The following is a 26,892-nucleotide window of genomic DNA, read 5'->3' on the forward strand; positions in this document are numbered from 1 at the left end:
CTTCTTTATGTACTTCATGCCTCCTAAGCCTGTTTAATAGCACTATCTTATTTTATGTGAAAATATATTTCCAATTAATTTTAAAGCTAAATTACCAGGGGCACGTTAGCTGGACATATGTCCTGTTTGAAGGTAGCACTGTCCTTTGGCATAGAAGCCAGCAGTAACAAGTGATACTCGGTTATTTTGAGGTTCCTCACCTGTACATTGGCCTTCAGTCACTCTCCTTTGTTTTTTGTTTCTTTTTTTCCCAAATTTAAATGCAAGACCACTGAAATACTAAGAAAACAGAAGGTGTGTCTGAGTTTTGTTATCTTGTTTTTCGTTTAAACTTATTTTTGTATGTTATTGCTGCTGTTACGTTTTGTAGCTGATCTAGGCTTTTTATTGTGAAAATGACAAAAACTAGTGCAGAAAGGAGAAACAGCTGGAAGTGTGTTTGCACTTTCCCTTTAAAAATGAAGATGTATATTGATTTCAATGAAATGTTAGTCTGGAAACAAAAATAGAAAAGCATTTTGATAGGTTCAAGTCATTTAATTTCTTAAAGGCCTATTTATTTTTTCTGTTTCGCAGTGGCTCTCGGTTCCAGGTCTTTTTAAAGTCCACTATAAGATTTTTAAAACTCAGTGCCCAAGTGTATCTTTACAAGATTTTTTCTTTTATAAGAAACTATTTTTATTTTATTTGGAACAATAAATATTTTTAAGTCACCAAATTGCTTGCCATAAGGAAAAAAATCAGCTGCATGCTAAACTCAGTCAGAGACAGTACTGCTCTAAATATTACATTCTATTTTTCTCTCTTCATTCTTCCTACTTCACGTGCTTACACTGCTGGGTTTTATTTAAGTAACGTGATCAACAAAATTTGGAATTTCCTTGAAGTATGTTGGAGGGCACATAGTGACGCTGAAAAGTTGTTCCATAGGGTGTAAGGACAGCACTCACTTTGAGTAACTAGTGAACGCTATTATTTTACCGCAGCTTGGAAACATTGTTTTCTCAGTGGTTTAGATAGTGTCCAAAATCCTTCTCCCATTTCTGGCTGGCTAGAATACTGTTTCTTTCTTTCACATAAAGAGTTGCCTAGGTTGCCATAACTCAAATTACTTACCATTCTTCATGTCATACTCTTCCAAAGACGCTTGTGAATGCACACATGTACGAGAGTGGGTGGTCCACCTCTTACATGCAGCTGGCAGTAAAGATTGTATCATAAGCAGCATTACAGCGTCTTCTACTTCATAGTGTAAGTTCAAGGTTTCGGTGGTGATGCACAGCCCTTGCAGCCACAATGGGAAGGATCCACGGTGCAGCAACATGCTGCTTTTGGCCGTTTTGCCATTGCCACCTTGGTTCAGAGCAGTAGTGGAGATTCAAAGCAAATCCCCCAATTTTCCCTGCTCGTTTCCCCTTGGCTTGGGTTGCAGAGCAGTGTTGGCACATACAAACTAGCCTCCTTTCAGAAGAAACTCTAGGTGAAGCCAATCTCTGGCCCACAGCAGGGACGTAAGGGGCTGCACCAGCCGATGCTCCTCTGGGCAGGCTCAGGTCACGTCTGGTGGGGATGCGCAGCCTGGTTCAGCTGCAGTCCTCCTTGCTGGGGGCTGCAGCACCCACTGCTCTGAGCCCCTCCGTTGTGACCAGCTGCTCGCTGCTCCAGATGCTCTTTCCTGCATGGGATTTTGCTTACGTGCTACGTCTATCCAGACGAGGCTAACCTTTGAGATGGCAAGGTGCTCGGTAACTAACCCAGGGGCTGGGCAGCAGCAGGACCCCCGACAGCCCCTCTGCAGGTCTCTCTGGGAAACAGCACACCTCCGTTAGCAGAATGCAGCGACAGAGAACGGCACCCTAAAACTGTACCATGGCATAACGTGTTCAAAATAGCTGTCCTTAAGATGCCTGGAACAGAAAAAGGATCTAATAGCTACAAACTGGATTTGTGCAAACTGGAGTTAACAGGTTGGGGCTGCGTGACAGAAAAGCGTAGCTCATGGTAGAGTAGAGGCACAGAAACAGAAGGAGATGATGAAGGGAGAGGAGACAAGTCAGGCAGGAGCGATGAGGTAGAAGTAGAAGCAGCGGAGATGTTTATGTTGATAGAAAGCTGTTTGGCTTGCCTGAAAAAGCAAGGAAAGAGGTTCACGCATAACAGCAAAGGGGAAAAGGAAGGGATATTTTTCAGGTAGGCAGTGCCACGGTTGCAGTAGCAGCATCCTGGATGATGAGATGGCATCAGCCAGACGAAAGGCAAAGCAAGACCTCCCTGGGGCACTGGGCAGGGACAAGGGAGACGCTTTGTCTTAGGATTTCAGATCACTGAAGGAGCTCAGCAGCAGCAGTCCCTGTCAGGCTCCCCAGGGCTGTGTGAAGGAACCATGGAGCTGCCTTTCCCAGGGGAACCCCCCCACAAAACAAAAGCTTTGGTTTAGTTTTACATTAAGCTTAAGTTTTGAAGACAAGGAAAATAAACACATGCATTTTACAGACGAAGTATGTTCTTTACAAGACTCTTCAGTTTGAAAGGGGATCACCTGGTAGAAGTCCCAAGGTTTTCTGGACACTACACCAAGTGTCTCAGGCCTCTCCGGTCATCTAAAACGTTTGAAACTTTGCAAACTGTCTGGCACCCATTTACTTTTTTTTTTTCCCTCTTTGATATTTGTTCACTGTTGTTTCTCATCAAAGCCACAAACTTACTTCTTCTGCTCAATGCAATTTTGTGCAAACAGATTAAGCTTTGGGGTCCAGAAACACTAATTTCCTAGTCTTGCCTTCATTAACAGGAACGGTAGTGTTCATCTGGCAAGATTACTCACTTCATCAGAATTGTTCCTGCCAAGCGCTTCCCTCACAGACCCTTCCTGCCTGTAGCTGGGGGTCTGTTTGTTTAAATGAGAGACTGAGGGGACAACGTCCTAGAGAAAAAAAACTGTGTTAGCAGCTGATGGCTTAGAAAGAGCCTTAGGTACCTGTCCGTAGCCATCCCGTAACAATGGCTGGACAGGTGAAAGGGGCGCTACTTTTATTCAGTAGCATCTCTTTGCAATTCTTGTATCATCTCCGTTCTCTGTGCAGCTCCGAATTGCATTTTAAAAATAGAAATGCAAGAGAGGTACAGACGGTACACAGTGAAATTATTAATTAATAATGTGTTCACAACTGCCATCAGTGTTTGCCACAACAATGCACAATGCTATTCGGGTTGATTTGTTTTAATTTAATGTAGCTGCTTATAGATTAAGAGTAGGCTGACCTTGGAAACTTAGAGCGTGAGGAAGTAGCACAGGTATTAGTTTTCCTTTTTTAATTCTCCTAAATTCAAATGCAGCTGACAGCTAAGATGAAAGATTCCAACCGCTTGTACCTAGCACCAGCAAAGCTTGGGGTAAGTGGAACAAACAATTGGAAAGGCGGAGAGAGAAACAGTTCTTCAGTGCCTGATAGATGGAGAACTGTTCTGGGATGCGGATGTTTCCATTGAAGGAAATTGATAATGAAAGCTATTTGTAACAATACTGCTGCAATTTACGCTGAGAGATTTGTTTCTTTTTAACACTGTGAGGTGTTGGCGACCTGAGATCTACTAACACCTGAGGTACAGAAACCCGGATCTCTCGCGGTGACGATATAATACACGCGTGGGGATGGGGAGTGCTTTCCTGGCAGCTTAGGCCGTGTTCCCAGTCACCAGCAGTGTGTGCAGAGGCTCAGCTCACAGGAGCTCCCTTCCTCAGCCCCTTCCCCTCGGCCCCTCCGTCACGGCAGATGTCAGGCCCTCCTGTGTGCCTGCTGTGGAGCAGGAGCGTGCAGATGGGTGGCTGGGCCACTGCACTGAGTGCTTGGTGGTAGCTCCTGGCATGTGCTCCCTCCGGAGCTAAGGCAGCCCTCTGCGAGCACAGGGGCACCTGAAAGCCAGGTGGGCCGGCCTTTGGGCAAATGGTACTTCTCTTGGCATTCCCAATGCTTTGAAACCTTAATCACGGAAAAATGATGCAACATGATGATCTTTTCACAGCAAGTAGAGCAGGATATTTATCTGCTTTTCCTTCAGAAATCCCCCCTTCTCCTTACCTTGCCTTGTTGTTGTTCAGAAACTTGACAGAATTGCCCATGTTGTAGTGTTGCAGAGACCTGAGTTAATGGTCAGGCTCACATCCAGAGGACAGGAATGTACAGCATAAGCAGTAAAGGTCCTTAGATACATGGCAGATTAGTACAGAGATCTTAATTCTAAGGTATCTTGCCTTTTTTTTAAATTTAATTTCTCTTAGCCTCTCACCATAACTGTAATATAATTTGTATGTGCTAATTTACTTGTAAATGTCACTCTGGAAGACATTGAAGAATGTGGATGTGAATTTGCTCTCAAAAACTGTGATGTCTCATTTTCTCTCCTCTCTAAGGCTTTATTCATGCTCTAATTCTGTTGCTAAATCAGTTAGCAATGGCTGTTGTGTTTTTTTTTTCCAGTAGAAATTATTTTTTCTTTAAATTGTTTTCATGTAACAAATCTAAACTCTTTGATGAGCACAGATGGGTTTAAGACGTGCTTTTCAGATGTGCAGTGTACTCAGTTTCTAATTTTTTTCTACAAATGGTGCTACTAATCTGCTATGCTCTCAGACGAGTGCCTTATTAAAATCTTCAAATTTTATGATGCCCATTAGTAAAAATGTGAAGTAAGAAAATTTCCAGTCAAAATTCCCTGTTTATTCAAGTATAAATTGATACCTACAAACACACGTAGGTTTATAGCCAGGATCCTGAAATACATCATTGTCACTTAGGGACACACCACAGTAATAAGCAGGCAGTAAGCCAACGTATTTCTAGAAAAAGTTTCTTTTCTTTCCTTTCCTCTCATTCCACTGAAAATTTTTGGTCTATCAGATGAAACACTAAGGTTAAAAGTTGTCATCTCACTTGAACGTAAAATGGAGAAAGAGAGAGCGCGCGTTCTGTTGCAACCCCTTCATTGTCAGTAATATGTGCATAGATTTCATCAACTTCAAAAGAAGCTTAATTATTTTAATTATTATTATTAAATATTATTATCTATTTAATTGCTAATCTGTATGTGTGTGTATAACAAATTCTTTCTTAGCTTAAGAATCAATGTAGTAATTTGGAATATTTTGTGTTGATTAACTTCTCATTTTTGTGTAATTTACATGAGCATTTATCTTGCTGGCTTTTTATATGCTTGTATATAGGTCAGCAAAGAAACTTAACTTGTCTTTTTTTTTTTTTCGAAAAAGCAATGGCACTTACTAATATAAACTACGCTTAATGTTTCTTTTTTTTTTTATTATTTATTTTCTTGCAGAGCTGGAGTGGACCAGAGAAATTACTTGCTTTAGATGAACTTATTGACAGTTGTGAACCAACACAAGTAAAACACATGATGCAAGTGATAGAGCCCCAGTTTCAAAGAGACTTCATTTCCTTGCTCCCAAAAGAGGTGAGAAATACAGGGTAATACAGTACTGGGCAGTGCATCATCTGCTACCTTTTAAATACTTCCATGCTAATTGTGGCGTTCATTTTTGCCAACATAATGAAGTAAACTGATGTTAAAAAGGTCCGTAAGTTGATACACTGCCATACCATAGTAACTGTCGTTTCACGTTAACATACCTTTATGTTTTGATAGGCATTTAGATACCTGGAAATATGGATGGCTCCGTTAAACAAAGTCCCCATAGCTTTACAAATATCTCTGTATCTTAATTGGGCTGGTGGCTGTATTTTTGTTTTGAGAACTAGTTCTTTTATATAGAATGCACACGCACATTTCCTCCAGGTGTAAGGCCTCTCTGCACATTATTCTGTAAGGATAAGCACTGTCGTTTAATGCTTTAAGTAATATTTTTTTGGTGAATATTAGTTTTGAATTTATTTTAAACAAACTAAACCCTAAAGTTTGTACTGAAAAAAACAACCAAAGTAAACCCAGAAAAGCCCTTATTGCTAAGGATAAAGGCAAGCCCTAATTAACTAGATATCCTGCAGTAAATCCTTTACGGCAAATCTGATCATATTGTATCAGGTTAAGGAGAAGCTAAGACTTAGATTTGAGTGTGTGCTTTGCAGCATGTGTAAGTAAATGTCATCCACAGAAGAGTAATTCCTGATGTCCTCACAACTAGAACATGGGATTAGACATGAAGGATTATAAACCCAGTTTGCTACAATCGTTAAATGAATGCATTTCATTTCACTTAGAAATGATATTTCTCGCCCCAACTGATTTTAGCAAATGGGAATTTGTTTTGTTGTCTGGAGTGAGGAGGCAGTGCTTTTTTTTTTTTTTGCCAGACCTACCTGTTGGGTTTGCCACGTGAAATTTTACCATGAGGGCTGGTATTTGGAAGTCTTCATTTACCAACGCATTTAAAAGCAAGTTCTTAGTAGATACTCCGGTGCTGGGATTTGGTTGCTATGTTTAATATGCCCTTACTTACTGTGGAGGCTGTTCTGCATCTCCATTTCTCAACATTCTTTCTGGTGTATGTTCTATTTTTGAAATACTGAGATGTACATGACCCTTCTTCCCGTTTATCTACTATCATATCTTTGTGGATTAGGAAATGTCACAACCTTCCCTTGGGTTTTGCTGGTTAGCATTTGTAAGGCTCGGAAGTAGTTTATGCAGTAAATGTTGACTTAGTACACATGACGTAAGTATTTACAGAAGCGCTCTGTGTGGTAGCCTTCATGTTATGTAGGGGATGCTGGGGGAGGAGAAGGGTCTAGAAGATCTCTGGGCTGTTGCCACGTTCATAAAGAAGCTGCCCAAGGCAGCCTTAGTTCAGAGGCAGAGGAAGAAAGACTCTATCTAGATTTTGGGGAAACAGAAGATATTTTGTCACTTCTGCACTTCCTATTAAATCAAAAATCTTAATAATCAATAGCAGTAACTCACAGCTGCGTTAGCTTTCTTTGCCTGACTTAGTGCCAAAACTAACTCAAGTACAACCAGTGATGCAGTTGCATTGTAACTAATGATCATGTTGTTATTCAGTTTTAGCAATTTCTTCACAACAAGGGTTTGCTATTTAGCTGTAAAATATTTCTTATCTCTTATCTGTTCCTTAACTCCACCGTAAGATACGTGTGTTTAATTTTATTTATTTTTAGTGGTTGTTCTTGCCTCTTGAAACCAGAATAGTCAAGTGCTTAGTTTCATGAAAGGCTGGCTTGGCCATGGAAGCTGGCTTAAATCATTTTTGCTTCGTAGCCCCCAGTCACTGTCACCAAAATTAACTGAGTTAACAAAACAAAACAAAACAAATCAAGCTAACTCCATCTCTTCTCCATTTTGAAGATCATTAACCCAGATCTCTTCTGTCCCCTGCCACTCATGCTGGTTTCAGCAGGGGGTGAGGAGTAAGTGGGGGTAGCAAGAATAATTTGGTAGGGTCAGTAATTCTGTAAGCCGGCTTCCCTACCAAAGCCAGCATCCTGTGAACGCACGCTCTCTTGAGTTGTCACTCTGCATTAACGTCTCGAGGTATCTCCCACGTCGTGTTGTGGTACGCAATGCGGGGATTTTATTACCTAACCAGGACAGGAAGCACATTCGAGCAGGAGGCTGCTTCTTCCAAAATGCTTTCAGTAATAGAGAGACAGTAACTTAATACCTGAATAACCAAGAAAATGTTTGCTTTCCTCCTGAGGAAACCTGCATTCAAACAATTAATCTGAAATAATACTTGTTTTCTTACGGAGCAATTAGAAATAATTATTGAAATTACTTGTTTGTGAAAACCAGGTCTGGAAATCAACAGATTAGGAGTGTTGTTGAAATCTGCCAAAATCTTGTTGGTGCCATGGTATGAGTGGAAGAGAAAGTGAGAGGCAGCTTATCATTGGGTATTATTAACACTGCAAAGGGGAGTAGGCCTAGGTACAGCTGAGTCAAAGGTCAATCTTTGCTACCTGAAGCCTTCTTACAACTAGGCCCATGAACAGCGACAGAGGGCCTTCATCTTTTGTGTGCTGCTCATCCTAAAGTCAACTGTGAGTTGTGTTGACCCTTGATGACTACTTAGCCAAATATAGTCTAAAATAAATGTCACCCATATGTAACCTGTATTAAAAATCAGTCAGCTCACAGATTTTAATTAACGCTACTTTAGCAAACATTCATACCTGTATAGATAGGACAAGTGATATTTAAACAAACTCTTCTGTCAGTTAAGGAACATCCAGCAAAAATGGAAAGGCTCTGTTCCATGCTTTGAGTCTTGCTGTGTGTGAGACCATCTATCTGAGTCTGTTAGGAAACAGTTTCTTAAATATTTTTACATATCAGGAATTAAGTCAGAAAGTCTAAAAGGACGGGTACAGTTGCTGCTCTTGTATCAGAGAGCCTTTCAGCAAAGCCTAAATTCTGACTCCATAATTGAGTAGGGACAGAATGACTGTTCTGCAGCTGTATGGCCTGGGATGCATATGGGAACTAATGTGCAAGTTAGGGAGCAGATTCTGCAAATGTGGAGTCCTGCATGCTCGCTGTGGGCTGCAGGTGATGACTTGAAAACAAGGCGTGTAAGTGCAATCAAAATGCAAACAGTCCTGGCATATTGAATTTTTATTTCCTGCTCAGTCACTGATGGGGCTACATTACTAAAAGCAAACGTTTCGCACGTAATAAGGTCAAAAATCTTCTGAGGTCAATGGCCTATGCTTATGACTTCCTTACTGAATTTCAGTCTATGCTTCTTTAAAGGGCAGATTCTATTTATACACAACACAACTCCAGTTAAGAATTAAATACAAAAATTGTAAGCACAAAAAGATACGTCAAGCAGCAGTTAACGTGGATGATATGATTTCCCTGATAACTTTTGCATCCTAGTACTGACAAAGACCCCACTATTTCTAAATGTAAGTAGTTGTTGTGCATCACTTTTTATCAGCAGTGTTTTCTCTTGAGTTTTAAGCCATGGCAGCCACTTTGCTGCCTCTTATGTTTTTATTCTCAATGACTGGGGAAATACATTGTTGCTGTTCAGTAGAAAAGCTGTAGTCATCCATGATACCCTTAAGGATCTCAGTCCCTGTATTTTGGATTGTGTTTTAGATGCCTCAGTCCCTGTTTAAGACTCCAACACATCTGAAGGTATTTCTGGAGATTTGGGGCTTTTATAATGGTCATTATATGGCTTAGCTCAGTCAGCTGGGGTCTGAATGCTCCCAGTAACATTTAATGTTGTCACACAGAAAAGTTCAACTTCGGTTTGTCTTATGCTGCTTACTGGGATTTCCCACAGTTTTTTTTTTGGTAACATATACTATGTGCAATAGCAAAGTTATGTATTTCAGGCCCTCTGCATCCAGGTCCATAAAACTCCCTGTAACATCACTGTATGTTTGCATTCTAATCAGAAATTGAGCAATATGTATGGCTTCTGCAGCTGCAGAGTACTTTTGAACTTGAGTACAAATAGCATTTATGTTTTCTATATTCGAGCTTCCTGCATGATGTTATTCATCACAGCATTCCTCATTTGGTCACGCAGCGTTGTATTTTCTGGTTAAAAACTTCTGGTACATTTATTAGATAAAATATTGGAGACATGATTATTTTGGTACAGCTGGTAATGGTTCGTGGTAATATGGATGACATTTAAAAAAAGCATAATAGCCAGTGATTTCAGCTGACATCTATTCTTTTGCAAATAATATACATTTTTGATGTGATCTGTATGGATTTAGTTATCTAAGATGATTGCTATACTTTTCATGTGCCCACTGGAACAAACTGTAGCTCTGTTAAGTTTCTGAGAACATTTAATAATTTATTGTTTCAATTTTCCGTATTTCAGCCTCTGTTGTGTGATAATACTTTGAGTTACTTCCCTTTTCCTTTCAAAAGCAATTCAGAAAATATGCTCCCTTTTTGTCACAGCTGGCACTGTATGTGCTGTCATTCCTGGAACCCAGGGACCTTCTGCAGGCAGCCCAGACATGCCGTTACTGGAGGATTCTGGCTGAAGATAATCTTCTCTGGAGAGAGAAATGCAAAGAGGAGGGTAAGGCTGAGCAAAAAGATGAATGTAACGGTGTTGCTGCCATAAAAAGTGCAGTTCATTTACATAATAAGCTTAAAGTTTTACAAAGGAAATTCGGGTGAGTTTAAATTTACCGCTTTGAGCTACGTGGTGCATATCTGTGTCGGAAGTAGGAAGCAGAAATAACCTGTGGACTACTAGCAATGAAACTAGACTTAAGTTTGAACATCCTATTCATAAGGGTGTATACTAGGGGTATGTTTTTAAAATACTGTTATTTTCACGTTGTCAGGACTGGTTTTATTCAAAGTAGAACCAAAGCAAATACGAGCTGAGATGGAAAAACAATAGGTGCACAGTCTTGCAGTTTGTAAATAACATGCAGGAAGAACTGCAGAGGTTGAGGTAGAATGGGCACTGTAATTTCATGTCAGTTGTAGGAAAATTAACAGAGAAATTTCATAGGGTAGGGAAGGAAGATGGTAACTTGGTTGCTCAGAGAAGGGGACACAGTCCCATAAGCCATGCAGATTGGACAGCTCATGCCAACTCAAGAAGATATGGTGGTTCAGCAGCAATATGAACGGACAATAAAAAGCTTCCAGGGAAACAACCTCCTATTTGAAAACAACAAAAAAAATGGTAAACTTTTATTTCTAAGCAGAAATACATGAACAAGGAGTCAGTTTCTGGAGGCAGAGCACATGCCTTTGACCTCAGAGCAGTGTCCTTACTGGCCATGGGCAAACACAGGTACCATCCAGTCTGCCTCAGAGTCCTGAGAGAAGAACTCGTGAGAGGTCTATGCAAGGGCTTTAAAAATGATGACAGAATGAATGTAGCTGGGTATTTTTAAAGGCTCCCTAAATTAATGAGTTGTTCTTCTGCAATGGAAATCAGGTGTCTAACCTCGTAAATCTTAAGATTCTCCTCTTACCAATTTCAGTGAAAAATGCATTAAGAGGACAGAATGAGAAAAAAGGAAAATGTTGAGAGGCATGAGTCTGCATCTGTGAGCCTGAGAAGTAAAAAATAAATAAGTAAAAATATGTACAAATAAGTAAGAATATGGCTAGGCATGAGAGTACTGACAAAACAGTATTTTAGCCTGTTCAGACTTAGTGAGGAGCTCAGTAATATGAAGGCACAGTTAATTCAAGACTTGCAGATAGAAACACTAGAAAAGGGGCTAAAAGCAGGATGAAATCCACGTAGTGGCAACAGACAAGACTCAGGCTAGTAATGAGATGCAGTGGAGAGAGAAGCTGTGTAGAAAAGATGGATGGGTGAGAAAGAGAATTGGAAAAAAAAAAAAAAAACAAAACAAAAAAAAAACAACCTATAGTAGCAAGGATGAAACAAAGCACTACCTCCTAAGTACCAATTAAGCCAGGGCACAACTGTACATAAATTGAAGCCAGGCAAGGGCGTAGCTTTTTGAAAGAAAATAAAATAAATTAGGAGAGCACTAATATCAAGAATCACAGTGAACTTAAAGGTAACAAAGATGCATGACCAGAGAGGAGGTGCACACAAAGAAAGAATTGCTTTTCGAATGGCTTTGAAATGAGCGTATGAGCGGTTGTGGAGTTTGCTGGCTGATACTTATTTGAAAAAGGCAATATTCTACTACATTTCCTCAATGTAAAGAAAAAGGGATCCAAAAACAAGGCAGTAGATTGCTAGGAAGGAGTAATGAACAAGAGCATTTTCAGCCACATGATTACCGTAATGATTGTGCTTGGAAGACCAGGAAAGATGTAGTATCAGGAGCAGGGTGGTGTCACTGACAAAATGCAAATACTGGCATGGAGAAGATGAGCAGAACCCTCTGGCAGGAGGTTGTTATGTCGATGCAGTATTTAATTTCAGAGTTCACTGTAAGGTTTGGGAGGGAGAGGAGTTGTTTTATTGGGGTTGGACTCATCACTCCCTCTTCCCCCCCTCCCCTTCTGTTTTTTAATTTTTTATTTTAATCCATTTTAGGGATTGATGAACCATTACATATCAAAAGGAGGAAAGTAATAAAACCAGGCTTTATACATAGTCCATGGAAAAGCGCGTATATTAGACAACACAGAATTGATACCAACTGGCGGCGAGGAGAACTTAAATCGCCTAAGGTAAGTTTCTGAGCTGTGGACATGGTGCCATGAACAAAGCAAGGTCAGCTCCAGTTATTTTTTTTTCTTCAGACAAGCCAGACTAGCCGTGCACAAAAAACAGTGTATTTTACAAAAAGGAAATAATTTGTATTTTAGCTTACCATGTTTTTACATTAATTTCTGAGCACCATGTTAGGAAATCAAAATGGGATGCTTCATATAACGAAATCGGTGCACTGCTGGTTTAAAAAAAAACTGCAGAATTCGGTAAATGCCTGTGCCAGTCTTTGTGAGGGAGATAATCTCAGAGTCTTGATTGGGAATACTTTTGTTTAAAATTAAACATACAAACATGCATAGTTGTAGAGCTGGGCGATGTACCTACACAAAAACATTCCACAACCAGTCTATGACCATTTCATGCTTAGTTTAATAGATATTCTTATAAATTGAGCAACACAAGGCAGTAACTGTGTTCCATATGAAGATCGTGTTTTTTAAAATATTAACGTATTTAGCAATATTGATTTCATAGTCTCATTAAGTCTTTTCCAATACAAAGATATGAAGCAATACCTACAACATTTTTAAAAATAAATTAGCAACTGTCTAATCAAACCCATGTTGAACTAGCAGTCAAAAACATGAAGAAAAAACATATATCCTTTTAGACAATTTCCCCGTTTTCTTGATTCCTGTACAACGAAACAGTAAGAACAAAAAAATTCCTGTGAAAACCCTATGGATATATCCTGCTGTTTATTTGGCCGTGACTTATGTACATCTCTGGCAATGGCTCTGTATTTCTTGCCTTGATACGCCACATCAAGTTATCTTGGAATTATTATTAAAATTACAGCCTCAGGCATTAGCCAAATGCCCATTTCATTTTGATGAACATCTTGAAGAGTGCTCAGATATCTTGAATAAAAGCATTCCTCATTCTGTGTGTTCTGGTAACTATTCTTTTACTGTATTGCAGTAAAATACATGGGAGTTTTTCCCAAATCAAGTATCAAAAATCCTACATCTGTGGAGTTACATTCCAATCTACATTTCCAGCACTTTAAATGCTCGCTTTTTCTTGTATTTAATTTAATTTACTGTTTATAGTTTCTTACTGTGGTGCTGCCTGGCATTTAACAGATTACAGTGATAAGGGGAAAATAGACATGGTCAGCCTTGACCATAGAAATACAAATATGCAGCAAATAATACAATGCCCTGCTTTTTGTTCAAGATTGAAACGACTCTTAAAATATAAAAGTCTGAGGGGGAAAAAAAAATAAAAAATAATGATTATGAATATGCAATGGAGTAACTGCAGAGGAATTAAGCAATGTCCAGCTACTAATTTATCCTACTTTTATTACTGATTTATCCTGGTACTTGTAGGAAGTTTAAAGTAACTGTGGTATGCTTGACAAGCAATGCAATATTACTCCATGGAGGAAGGAAAATACCTTCTTTGGTCTCAGCTGGCAGTAAATTAGACTTGACACACAGGATTAAGGAGCCATATTATTTTTGAAGTTACTCTACCATTTTATAATTTATGAATCAGAATAGCACTTTGTTTCCCCTGCTAACTCTGATCTCCTGGGTTAAATCGTGAGTGTACATTTTCATGTTCTTTATTGTCAGGTGCTCAAAGGTCATGATGATCACGTCATCACATGCCTTCAGTTCTGCGGTAACCGAATAGTGAGTGGCTCTGATGACAACACATTAAAAGTGTGGTCAGCAGTTACCGGCAAGGTAAGTTGAGTATGTTGCTGAATTGCTTAGGAAAAGAGCTAGTAAGAGCCATAGTTTACCAGCTACCACGGTTTTATCAGACCATGCCCAGTGTGGTCTTTAGTTTGTCTGGCGCAAGATTCAGAAAAAATACTGGTAAACACTTAGTCATCTTTTCCTACACAGAATCTAATCTAGTTCAAAAAAGTCACCTTGATGTGAAATTACAATGCTGCTCATGTTACTGTTGGCATATATCCTTGTTCTCTTGGCAATTCTTCTATTCTTGTGGAGTCATTTGTGACATGGATTCTAAAGATTTTGGACAGATATGTTGCTTTATCTCCCTTAAAGCTTAATTTAGCCTGCTTTTACCCTTCTAGATCTTACTTGTCTTCTATCATTCTTTCTGTTGTTTCTAAGTTATTGAAATGGTGTGTTGATTTTACTGGCTCTGTTTTCAAATACAGTTTGTTTTTCGTTCTAAGCTACTATATTGCTGAGCCAGAAAAAAAAAATGTAACTTGCTTTAGGTTTAAATATTTCCTGTTAAATTAGATCCAGCTCAGGCAGGAATTTAATAAGCTTCAATAATTTAATTTTGGCTTAGAGAAGCAAAACAATATGTGCAATCAAAAAGACAGTACTGAACATTTCACTCATGTTAGAACATCACAGCTACTCAGCACACAGCTTTTGTTTTAAGGTGACTGTCCATGCTCTATATAGATACAGAAATGACCTCAGGGAAATAGTAGTTTTTCCTTCTAAACTGGTGTCATGTATCCTTTGTTTTGTTTTAATGATACAGTTATTTGAACACCAGGACAGCTTTTGAGGATAACATGTTTAAGATGTAAAAGGTATCCACTTACAACATTTAAGCTGAATGTGTAAAGCATTTGTCTTTGCATGCCTAGAAATTCCTCAATAGGATTGTAAATACTACTGTGGGGAAGAATAAAATTAAAAGCAATGGGCAGCTTCGCCCTGCCTCTACTGACTTCCCTACAACAAGCTGTTTAATGAAGGAACCCATATTAAATTTTTCATTTTTTAATTGAAAAGGGCAGGCTAAGCTCAGGTGAAAAATACTTGCTTTCTATATATCACCCTCTCAAAAGCAAAATGTTCTTTTAAATATATAAAGTTGATCATACTAGCATGACTTATCAATTCACGTTCAGTAATTTTTTTGACAGTAATTACAAATCCTAGTGTGACTATTTACCTCCATCCTTAAAGAGAGCTAAGTATTGTATGTGAAAGACGGAAGACTGCTGTATTAGCCCTTATGCTTACTGAGACTGAAGAATTAATAACAGGAACCCTGAAGGTTGGTTTGTGCAAATGAACATGACTAAATAATCCCCTTGACAGATGTAAAGCCCAAAATAAGGGTTCTGTGTTCTTACTGCTTTAGAAGGATGATTTCTTAAAATATGAACAAATTAGTTGAAATTAGAAAAAAAAATGTTTTGGAGCTGTAAAAGTGAAGAGAAGCTATGAACTGAGGAAGATGGATTTGCTAGCAGTGAATTAAGCTAGAAGCCAGGAATTGTAGAATACTGGTAAAAGATATTAAAGAACTGGAAATCTATGTACAGCAGAAAAGCAAGGAATTTTCAAGTATGTTTGTTAGAAGGAACAGGATATTACCAACAGAAATTAGTGTACTATTGGTCACTGATGCAGAAAAAGTATTTTTGGAGAAAAGTCACATGATGGAAATACAACGTGCAGTGATGATAGAACACTTTATTTCAGCAGAAACTTGAAAGGTTGTTAAACAACAACTACCAAAGTTAGGGCTTACTTTATTACAGCTGATCTAGATAGCCTGTATTTTCTGATTTGTTTCTAAAGTTACTTGTGTTTCTTCAAAAGGAGAAGAAAGCTAAGATATGTCATTATTTATATGGAGTAAACTAAAGACTGTGTATTTAGGATACATGATCTCAGATAAAAAATATTGGACTATGTGAAGAGGAGTCAACTAACAGTTAGAGGAAGGCCATGGAAATTAATGCCACTTAGCATTAGATTACAGAAAAAGAGATCATCAAACAGTCTTGACCTCTTTTCTCCTGCAGATATGGGTTTGACTGATAAAAATAATAGCGCTGAAATAGATGGCCGTGTGCACTGCAAGACTGTATCCCACGACACAGGGGAAGAAAATAGAGCAGTGCGAAAATCAACATGGCACATATTTAAATGGGTTAGAATGTGGGTAATTAGAGAGATCATGTTGTTAATGTAAATGCAGAATCTTTACGGAGTGTCTTTCTAGAAGGGTCTTGCAAGGATCTGTTCTTGTCTGTACTAATTGGCACTTTACTGCTGCTTGATGAGAAAGCCATATACAGTCATTACTTACAGGAATACAGACTGAGAGACAGAGGCAAGCCGCTGATCCAGAGTGGGTGAGGTTTTATACAAGTAGGTGTGAGCAAACGCTGTTTCTACATGGTGAAAAATCATGTCATACAGCTAGGATCAAAGAAGGTAGGCCACGTGTGTGTAATGGGGGATTCTCTCCTGGGCAATGGTAAAGTCTGAGAAAGGTTTGAAACACGGTTTTACAGTATTGATGCTGTAGCTGCAGCTTATAGACTGTGATGTTTCAGGGAAAAACAAACAGAAAAATAAAATAGGAGTATATGGCTTATAGGTTGGTGGTAGAACTACTAAGTGAATGCTCTCTCCAGTTCTAACACATATGCTTCAGAAACATACTGGAAAACCTTCAGTGACTCAGAAAAATACTGAGAAAAAGACTTAGGGCCACAAAACACATCCTGTATTGAGAAATTTGGAAAGACAGTTTACTTTATCAAAGCAAGATTATAGGGAATATTCCTTATAGTCAAAGTACCAACAAGAGAGAGAGAAATTTGATGAGCATTTTCTAACAGGTGGAATTTTTAGTTCAAGCACAGAGAAGTCTCCAGGAGTCTTCTGGCTTTTGCTACGAGAGACAATGTTATCTCCTTGATTACATTTCTTAAATTTCCCTTCAACTCTGTCAAAACAGTAACTGAGCCACCCATTTATTTTCAGTGTTTGAGAACACTAGTTGGACACACAGGCGGAGTCTGGTCATCACAGATGAGGGACAATATCATCATCAGTGGATCTACAGACCGAACTTTGAAAGTCTGGAACGCTGAGACCGGAGAATGCATACACACCTTGTACGGCCACACCTCCACGGTGCGTTGCATGCATCTCCATGAGAAAAGGTAAGTCTTTGCCTAAAGTGACAGCCACGGTTTGGCTTGTAATTTATGCCGTGTTTACAGAAAATGCTTGTTAAACTTGGGTGCCTAATCAAACACTGAGTGAAATAGAAAACAGGCAAAGCATCCAAACTAAGCTACATAAATCAACACAAGGGAGGAGATGATTAATAGAAGCAAGAGCATAAGAGTGCTAATTAAAGAACAGAAAATTAAGAGTCATGGACTTTATAAAGTCACATTTTACCTTATTTCAAAACTAATTCTGTTATGCTGTGATCCAGTCTCCCACACTGTGAACAATTTCTTCTTAGCTTTTTGTAAAGGTTAAAAACTTTTACTCATTTTGCAGAATGACTTTTTAAGTATTGTTGGTGCAGTATTTTATTAAGATTTTAACTGATTGCATCATAATTTCTGCAGTAGTATGTCATGTCTTGATTCAAGGAACATTGGCAGAGCTCCCTTACTTGGCTGTGGCATGGAGTAGTTGACAGAGTGCCCATTGGTTGTATTTCTTCTTTTTTTGAAGAACGATGAGGTTTTCCTTTACCTGTTCCTTTAATATTAATTCCTTTTCATTTCTGTTCTTGCCTGAAAACGCTCTTAAAAGTATAAACTGAAAAAAATAAAGCAGAATAACAGTTCTTTCAGTAAAGTATAACTTTTAAAGATCTTCTTTGTTTCATTGTTACAATTAGTTAACTCAGTCATTAAAACTGGATGCTCAAAGCACTAACTTGAACTCAACATATTCATAAGCTTTCATGGGTGGACACAATAGTCCACAGTTTCTCATGGCATTATTTTGCTGTTCAGGAATGAAGTGCTTTTTAAATACTGATTGCTAATTATGTCAAATATATCCTGGAGAGGTGAGTAAAGCAAGGAAGAAAAACACTCAAGTCCATTTGCAACCCTAATGAAATGTCATACCAAACCAGGTCTTGGTAGCTAGTGGACAAATGCTATCTAGTGTCCCAAATTATAACTTATAACTGATCTGTAGCCAAATCTAATTGTTTTAATGCTTTTATTTCCGATGCTAAGTATAGGAGGGGTTTTCTTGTTCCTCCAGAGTGGTGAGTGGTTCTCGAGACGCTACACTGAGAGTTTGGGACATAGAGACGGGCCAGTGTTTACATGTTCTGATGGGCCACGTAGCTGCAGTTCGGTGCGTTCAATATGATGGCAGAAGGGTTGTAAGTGGTGCATATGATTTTATGGTCAAAGTGTGGGATCCAGAGACAGAGACCTGTCTGCACACGCTGCAAGGGCATACTAACAGAGTCTATTCATTACAGGTAAGTGATTTGCATCTGCTGCTTTGGTTTCCTTAAGTAGCATTTAAAGTCAGTGTATTTCATCTTGTTTATTAAATTGTGAGTACCTACTCCAGAACTGTACAGGCCACAGGAATATAGGATCATCTGTGATAGTCTCCCATTTTTAATAGTTATATATTATCTTAATTTAGAGAGTGAATTTTTTTTAGAGGAGCATTTTTAAAGCACCCAACACAACGAAGCCCAAATCTCTGTCCCAGCAAGTTAAGTAGTTTTGCAGTTTTTGTTTTTTTTTTCCTCCATGTATTTTGGAGCTTTGTTATCGGTTTCCCTAAAAGAAGTTCTAATGTTACTATTTAAATAAATCAGATAATACAGTATTTGAAAACGTGCCAGAAACCTCATTGGATTAGTGTTCTGAATTATACAAATCTGTTTATCCTTATTTTGTAGTCACATCTTCTAGTTCCAAGCTGTAATTCACAGGAAGGCTAAACGTAAAATTTGAATGCCCTGACGTAAATCTCCAGTCTTCTGCTTCCTTTTCTCAGAGTAAGAGGCTTACAGTTGTGAGACTTTGTCAGCAGAGACATGTTACTGTAGATGCAGGTTATTATTGGTATTACTTTATGGCATGGTTTTATTGCTTACCTGTCACCTGACTTTTCACCAGCCCTATGCTGGCAAAGACATACATAGACCTCGCGTAGACTCTTCTTACCTTTACTAATCCAAGAGATGATCTTGTTCATTCATAAAGTCAAAGCATCACTTCCAGGCACGTAAAGGAGAAAGAAATTAATTTCATGCTTGTGCCTGTTCTCACCACAATCTGTCAGAACTTGAAAAAGAAATTAACAATTACAGTTTACAACCAGGAAGTAGCATTCGGTATGTAACTAGTCTGGATTATGGCACAGAAAGTGAAGCTCTGTGCTAGAGACGTTTTTCCTAAATTCTTTCATCATAAGGTTTTTCTCACCATAATAGATTAAATGTGAACAAGATGCCTAATTGATTTTCTTCTGAAAAATATGTAGTAAAATTTATCAGATATCTCCAGCCCTTCCCTTACATTTATATGCTGAGGAGTGTTCTTGTATCGAGCAGCAAACAAGTTAAAAATGCTGTATCTCTTAAAAATATTACAGTTTTATTTCATCTGGTACAATTGAGGAATAGTGTATGTTGTTCTGCCTTATGTTCACTAGTGGTTCTTGTTCTGGCTGATGAATATTCATGTCTTGCTCTGATACTGTACTAATAATGGATCAAATAGTTGGGTAATGTTACTCACACTGATTGTATTTATACCCTGTAAATGGAACTTAGTATTATAAAAATAAATGTCTAGGGAGCAGAAGGCTACAGGTGCTTACAGTTTTGGGAGAGGAAGATTCGTTCAAATTGCATGGTGAGCTCCTGCTGAGATAGCCCTAAACAATACAACTCCCATAAATAGAATAATTAGGCTGATAACCAGCCTGCCTTCCCCATCCCTGCTCCGTAGTGGATTCTCTTACAGTTCAGTATTTCCCCTTCTGTGGACCCCCTACCATTTGCCAGAGATCCTTATGATCTTAAGACTTAAGACTACAAACCATGTCGCATTTTCTTAGTCATCTCTTTCTTAGTTGCCTTTGAAATAATCCACAGATTCTCAGGGTCCTTGAGTAAGTTCAGCTTAGAAAAGAAAAACATTCCGTGGTGTTTCCACCCAAAAAGTGTGCTGGCTACTCACCATTCCTGGTCCTTTGTCCACACTCAAATTGTTCACATCTTGTTTGGGAAGTAGGGTGCCCAAAACAGGATGCAAAATTCCAGTCAAAGTCGTAACAGTGCTTGCTAGAATTGAAAAGTTATTTTACATGCCTTATATAGCATATGTCTATTTCAGACACCAAAGTGTCTGTTTATAGTATATATTTTCTTTACCAGAAATGCAGTGTATGCTGGTAATCAGTCTGCATGTGCCAGTCACTCCCTAAATGCTTTTGAACTGAAGTGCCACGTTCAACCACGTATGCAGGCAGTGATTTAAGATATTCTAAGATCTAAGAGATCTTTTATGAAAAGCAGCAGTCAGATAGCTGAGTTCTCTTAACTGGGTTCTCTCTTCTCCTTTACTGGACACCAGTCAGTCCGGACGGACAAATAGTGTCGCGTTGCCCTACCTGTAGCAAAGGCTCCTGCCCAGTCATCGTTTTCCCAGGCTGCAGTTGTACCTGCATGTGTTCAAGCCAAGTTCACATCTTCACAATTCTCTCTCAGCTTTTACACTCTGTGCTGGGTCAGTTTTACCATTTTAAATGTCACATGAGTCCTAATGAAAATACTAATTGCCAGAACTCCCAGAAATCTTTCTGATATTTCTAATAACATGGTAAACAAAGTTCTGAACTGAAAGTATCCCTGCACCAAATTTGCCTCCCTCTTGATGAAAATACAGCCAAGACATCTGCTGCTTCACATGGCTTTTTACCATCACAGAAGAAATATTGGTTAAGCACATTTTCCCAAAAAGGGACATTTGTTGTTATTTACCACATTGCTTACAACCAGACGGATTATTTGTTAGTTTCTTCTGGAAATTGAAGTTAGGCTGACTGATCCAGAATTCTCCATCTCCCATCATCATCTCCTTCAATAAAGAGAGAAATTGTATTTGCCATCTGAAGTCTTGTCTATCTTCCATGAGTTCTCAAAGATAGCAGCAGATGTCTCTGGAATTGTCTTCAAACAACTTGTCTTATGCACTTTTTTCCCTATTCTAGCAGAAGCTCGTATTCAGTTGTCACCGGTGTCAGTGCTGTTAGCCTACACTCAGATGGCTGAGGACTGAAACAAAAAAAAGTTAAATAGCTGGCCTCATTTAGTGCTTCCTTCCCACTGTGCATAAATGAGCTTTTTATTTATTTTTTTTGGCCTTCTTCTTTTTTTTTTCCTAATAGTGTTTTATCATCCTTAACAGCTCTTGCTAGTTTTATCTTGTTTTGTGCTCTGCCTTTCTGATTTTGTCCCAGTGTACTCTTTTATACACACCTATTGATCTAGTTTCTACTTTTTGTACAATTCCTTGTACTTCAGCCAAGTGGGTCTTGGTAATTTACTACACTTCCTATCTTTCCTTCACACAAGGATAGTTTGTGTCTTTAAGAAAGTGCCAACTCTCCTGAACTCTTCTTCCCCTCAGAGAATAGATATATAAAAATCACATGGGAAGGAAGTCTCAATTTATTGAAGTATTCCTCCTTGAAGCCCACTGTTTTTATTCTACTGATCTTTTTTCCTTCCTTTTTTGAGAATCCTGGACTCTTATGTCATTGTCACTATCATTCTAGTTACTTTCCACCTTTATATTCTCTACATGTCCGATCTTTTTTGTCAAAAGTATCTAATCTCTTAGCTGATTCCTCTACGTGTTCACGTTTTTGCATATTTTTACTTTATATATATATATATATATATGCCCAGAAAATCCAAGAATTTGGACATCTGTGTTAGCCTGTATACTTTTCCCAACAATGACTAGGAAGAGTTCCTTACTGCACACAATTATTATTATAAAATGGCTAAATCCAGCATTTTTCAATCGCATTCTCTCCATTTCCCTGTGTTTTGGCTTTTGCATAGCTTGTTCTGGATTAATGTTGTTGCCCTTCTCCAGCGTAAAGTCCCCCTGACTTCTGAAAAGCAGGTTTGGCTTTTTTAATTCTTTCCTATGAAAATGGCATCCTTCTACTGTTGTACCCTGCAGTACAGCCAAGATTCTATTCTGTGTAGAAGAGTTGTATTATATCTGAAAGACCAATGCTTCAATGTTGTTCTCCTCAAACCGAGTACCTCATAGGCCATGTCTACAACAGGAAATTACACTGCCCACAAATCACCTGCTCTAATATCAAACAATCACTTCAGTCTCTATGTAGACTGAACTTTTACTTTGTAATGCAGTTTCAAAATATATACATATATAGTATCTAATGTTGCATTTAGTGAATTAAATGCTTAATAGCCTTCTTCGTATAGAGCATAGTAAGATCCTGATATAATTGCTTATAACAGATTTACCTTTCTTGTAGTTTGATGGTATCCATGTGGTGAGTGGATCTCTTGACACCTCCATCCGAGTCTGGGATGTGGAGACAGGAAACTGCATTCACACACTGACAGGCCACCAGTCTTTAACAAGTGGAATGGAACTCAAGGACAATATACTCGTGTCTGGGAATGCCGATTCTACAGTCAAAATCTGGGACATTAAAACAGGACAATGTTTACAGACATTGCAAGGTGAGCTTAAACTACCTAAATGTAAATCAAGCTGCCTGCAGTAATCTATGCTGCAGATCCTATGTCAAAACTTCTAAAAATGACATGCAAAGAAACAACCATGGACCATTTACAACTTAAATATCATTTTTTCTGATGACAGCTGTATGATCTTCCTCTGATTTAGAGGAACAAAATGTATTTAATCTAATCTATTCAAATCACTTCCTATTACGAAAGGCAGATGGTCTGGACTGATAGAAATTTGGTATGGGTGTATTAGCCTAATAAGCCACAGAAGTATGTAGGAAATGACATCTCAAAACAGTCAGTCAGCGTACTTATTTAGGGGTCACTTGGATGTTTCAAAGCCTACGGATTAATTGGATCGGGAGGCAAAGTACACTGTCTATTGCAATAAATCAAAAGAAATGAGTGGAAGATGTTTTCTTTATTTCAGTAATAAGAAAGATTTCAGTTTCCACTCAGGCATCATGCACGTGAACACATTGTTTTGTTCCCCCCCTTAAAAAGGTCTTATATCCATCAATGCTAGCTACAGCAGAAAATTAAGCTTCACCGGAAAGCAGGCTGCTGTTTTAACAATTTATATGTCTCATCTATATATCCATCAATACTTACTGATAGCGTAATCCCGTAATAACACTTCAAAGGGACGTGGATACAGTCATAGTGGCCACCTCATTCTGGATGGTTAAGCTCATTTTCACGAATTCCCAGGTATATACTTGCCCTGCTGTAAACAAAACAAGATCACTGTTACAAAGAAGGAAACATGGGGAATTTTTCTATGCCTGCATTCACTTTTCGAAAACACGGGGCAAGGCTTCTGTACCTTTTGAAGCAGAAAAACAGGGTTAATGCTTCTAATAGATAGAAACAGCTGTATGCAAATCAATGGGTATTTATGTTAGATGCAGTGCTGGCTGTCCTTGAGTTCTAATTACAGAAATGTTCTGGTTTACTCCTCTAGGTCCCAACAAGCATCAGAGTGCTGTGACCTGTTTACAGTTCAACAAGAACTTTGTAATTACCAGCTCAGATGATGGGACTGTAAAACTTTGGGACTTGAAAACGGGTGAATTTATCCGAAATCTAGTTACATTGGAGAGTGGGGGAAGTGGAGGCGTCGTGTGGCGGATCAGAGCTTCTAACACAAAGCTAGTGTGTGCGGTTGGAAGCCGAAATGGGACTGAGGAAACAAAGCTGCTGGTGTTGGACTTTGACGTGGATATGAAGTGAAGGACAGAAAGATTAATTTGTCCAAACGTGTAGACGATGTTCTCCTTTCCCTCCCCCTGAAAAAAAAGAAAAAAAAAGAAAAAAGAAAAAAAAGAAAAAGGAAAAAAAAATCCCTTGTCCTTGGTGGTGCAGGATGTTGGCTTGGGGCAACAGATCCTAAAGACCTACAGACTACGAAGGAGAAGACAAAGATGACGAACTCTAACTGATAAGTGAGGCATTTGCTGTCTCGTCACATAAAAAGGCTACACTTTCGACCGGGGCAGCTTTGCAAAAATACGACTTTTGAAATGAAACCAGGTGCAATTATTTCTTTACTTTCCTCCAACTGCTTCCTTCAGCAATTTGGAGGTGAAAAAAAAAATTGTTACAGTTCTTGTTAACAGGTTATTTTACCACAAAGATCTCGAAAGAAGCTGCACATGCAAGCCTGCTCGTGCACCCCTGGGCCCCCCTGGGTCCTGGCAGCCCCTCCGAGCAACGCGCTCCCCCTTAGCCCCACTCTGAGCAGGGGTTGGACCAGACGACCTCCAGAGGTCCCTCCCAACCTCTATGAGCAGTCACTGGTTGACTTTCAAAAACTAGAGAGCATCTGCAATGACAACAAAAACAAAACCAGAAAGAGTCCATTCCTGGTGTGGAAAAGCTGAAATATTACTGTGAATTGTTTTGTACAGTTTTATCAGAGCTTTTTCTTTTTTTTCTTTTATTCCTTTTTTTTTTTGCCAACCATTGCCAATGTCAATCACAGTATTAGCCTCTGTTTAATCTATTTACTGTTGCTTCCATCTACACTCTTCAATGCATAAGTTGCTCTGAGGTGGCAAGTTGTCCTGGGTTTTGAGAGTCCTCTGATGGATTTAATTCGCAATGCTGGTGCTAGAAGTAGGTCTTCAATTACGGGATTGTTGTCCCACCCCTGTACTGTATTCCCAGTGGCCAAACTTATTTATGCTGCTAAATGAAAGAAAGAAAAGCAAATTATTTTTTTTTATTTTTTTTTCTGCTGTGACGTTTTAGTCCCAGACTGAATTCCAAATTTGCTCTAGTTTGGTTACAGAAAAAGACTTTTTGCCACTGAAACTTGAGCCAACTGTGCCTCTAAGAGGCTGAGAGTGGAAGAGTTTCAGACAATTAAGAGTGAAGTTTGCCTGCAAATAAAGAATTGAGTGTGTGTGCAAAGCTTATTTTCTTTTTTCTGGGCAAAAATTAAAACACATTCCTTAGAACAAAGCTATTGCAGCCTGTTCTGTGGGGAAATTTTTCTTTGTGAGGGCTGTGGTGAATGGAATGAACATACATTAAAAAAAAAACTGACAAAATTTTTAAAAAATATTATAAAATACAAAAATGAAATAAAGTTGCTGGTCAGTCTTAGTGTTTTACAGTATTTGAGAAAAAAACAACTGTTACAGTTATTGCTGGGAGGAACTGACAGAGCAAAAACTTACGTTTTTGTAAAGATGTCACATGCAAACAAAATGAGAAATGAAAGAGTCAAATGGTTTGCCTCATTCTCCAAGAGCCACAACTCAAGCTGAACTGTGAAAGTGGTTTAACACTGTATCCTAGGCGATCTTTTTTCCTCCTTTTTTTTTTGTTTTTGTTTTATTTATAGTCTGATTTAAAACAATCAGATTCCAGTTGGTTAATTTTAGTTATGTAACAACCTGACATGATGGAGGAAAACAACCTTTAAAGGGATTGTGTCTATGGTTTGATTCACTTAGAAATTTTATTTTCTTATAACTTAAGTGCAATAAAATGTGTTTTTTCATGTTAGTATGTCTTTTTTTTTTTTTCCTTTCTATTTCTTGTGGTTAATTTAATACTATATATCCTATGAAGCCTAAAGCAGGTCAAGTTGCTCAGCTTACTGGTAGATGCTAAAATATGTCTCGGGACTTTTTATGTAACACTTCCACAAACAGGTGCATGAGCGTCCTCTCCTTCAGTTGCTGTATAGGATTTGTCACACGGCCTTCAACAAACATGCGGTAAAGCCATTAGCTTCCTAGCACTAGGAACGTGTCAGGATTTGACTCTGGAGGGAGTCAGCTATAAAAAGCATCTGAAGTACATAAAAACTTCTCCCAATATCATCTTGTTACTGCATCTTAAATTGAAACTTGACGTTTATTATTTATGGATTTCAATCAATTGATTGCAGTCTTAACAGCGGAGAGTACATCCATAAATGCAACTAAAATCAAAGTTAGGATCTCAGGCAGGTTGAAATAAAGACTCTAAAGAAAAAAAAACAACCCACAACATTCCAGATGAGTCCAATAGTAGCTCTATCAGAAACCAAGGTAAGCCATCAGCTGTCTTAGAAACGTACCACTTGAGAGTCTGTTTCTCTCTTAAATTTCCTTGACCAAAATTACTGTTTCTGTCTGTGCCTTTTCTGTCAGGGCACACAATTTACTTGTTTGTGACAGTTTTCCCTATAGAAAAACGGTAATTAAAATAAACAATAGCAACCAAAAAAAAAAAAAAAAAAAAACACAAAATCCAAACCAAAGCATTAGAAGAGAAACTACATGGATGGAAGAGGCAAATATTTATATACTTATATATCAATGACTATGTGCTTATTCAAATGTAGTTCCAATGCCCACATTATGCAAAACAAGTAATGCTGAAGGATCACACTTCCATCTGGCCTCTAGAGATTAAAAAGCCATACAAAATGACTGAGCAGCTACAAATTGTAAAAAGCTGTTCATTGAGTTGGTGTTTAAGAGAAAAAAATTGCAGTAAGCCCTGACACATAAACCTATGATTGTCTTAGTATTTACGTAAAAACAATTAAAGAGCTAATCCTCCCATCTAAAGTGACAGCCTAAGATTGCCAGAACTTCAGCACGTAGCTCAGGCGCACACCCTTCGGGGCCAGCAGAAATGCTCGATTCAGTGCCAGGCCCTGGTCCTGGGGATGCTGCTCTGCTGAGAACGTG

The 26,892-nt window shown here is 38.6% G+C and overlaps 1 protein-coding gene across 5 annotated transcripts in view; it reads left to right on the forward strand.

The window, feature by feature from the left end:
- The window catches only part of FBXW7 (F-box and WD repeat domain containing 7), a 167,680-nt gene extending 141,966 nt beyond the window's left edge, over window positions 1-25,714 (forward strand). For 4 of the 5 annotated variants that reach the window (XM_040555390.1, XM_040555389.1, XM_040555391.1 and 1 more), the window contains 8 exons: window positions 5,335-5,469; window positions 9,925-10,048; window positions 12,014-12,150; window positions 13,777-13,890; window positions 16,933-17,114; window positions 18,190-18,415; window positions 22,480-22,690; window positions 23,664-25,714. In XM_040555390.1, the coding sequence (XP_040411324.1) occupies window positions 5,335-5,469; window positions 9,925-10,048; window positions 12,014-12,150; window positions 13,777-13,890; window positions 16,933-17,114; window positions 18,190-18,415; window positions 22,480-22,690; window positions 23,664-23,932 (1,398 nt within the window). In that variant the 3' untranslated portion in view covers window positions 23,933-25,714. Of the gene's footprint in view, window positions 1-5,334; window positions 5,470-9,924; window positions 10,049-11,754; window positions 12,151-13,776; window positions 13,891-16,932; window positions 17,115-18,189; window positions 18,416-22,479; window positions 22,691-23,663 lie in introns of those variants that run through there. The other variant, XM_040555393.1, reaches the window with a different exon arrangement.
- Window positions 25,715-26,892: the final 1,178 nt, after the last annotated feature.

The sequence above is a fragment of the Cygnus olor genome, chromosome 4, assembly GCF_009769625.2.
Source record: "Cygnus olor isolate bCygOlo1 chromosome 4, bCygOlo1.pri.v2, whole genome shotgun sequence".
Classification (NCBI taxonomy): domain Eukaryota; kingdom Metazoa; phylum Chordata; class Aves; order Anseriformes; family Anatidae; genus Cygnus; species Cygnus olor.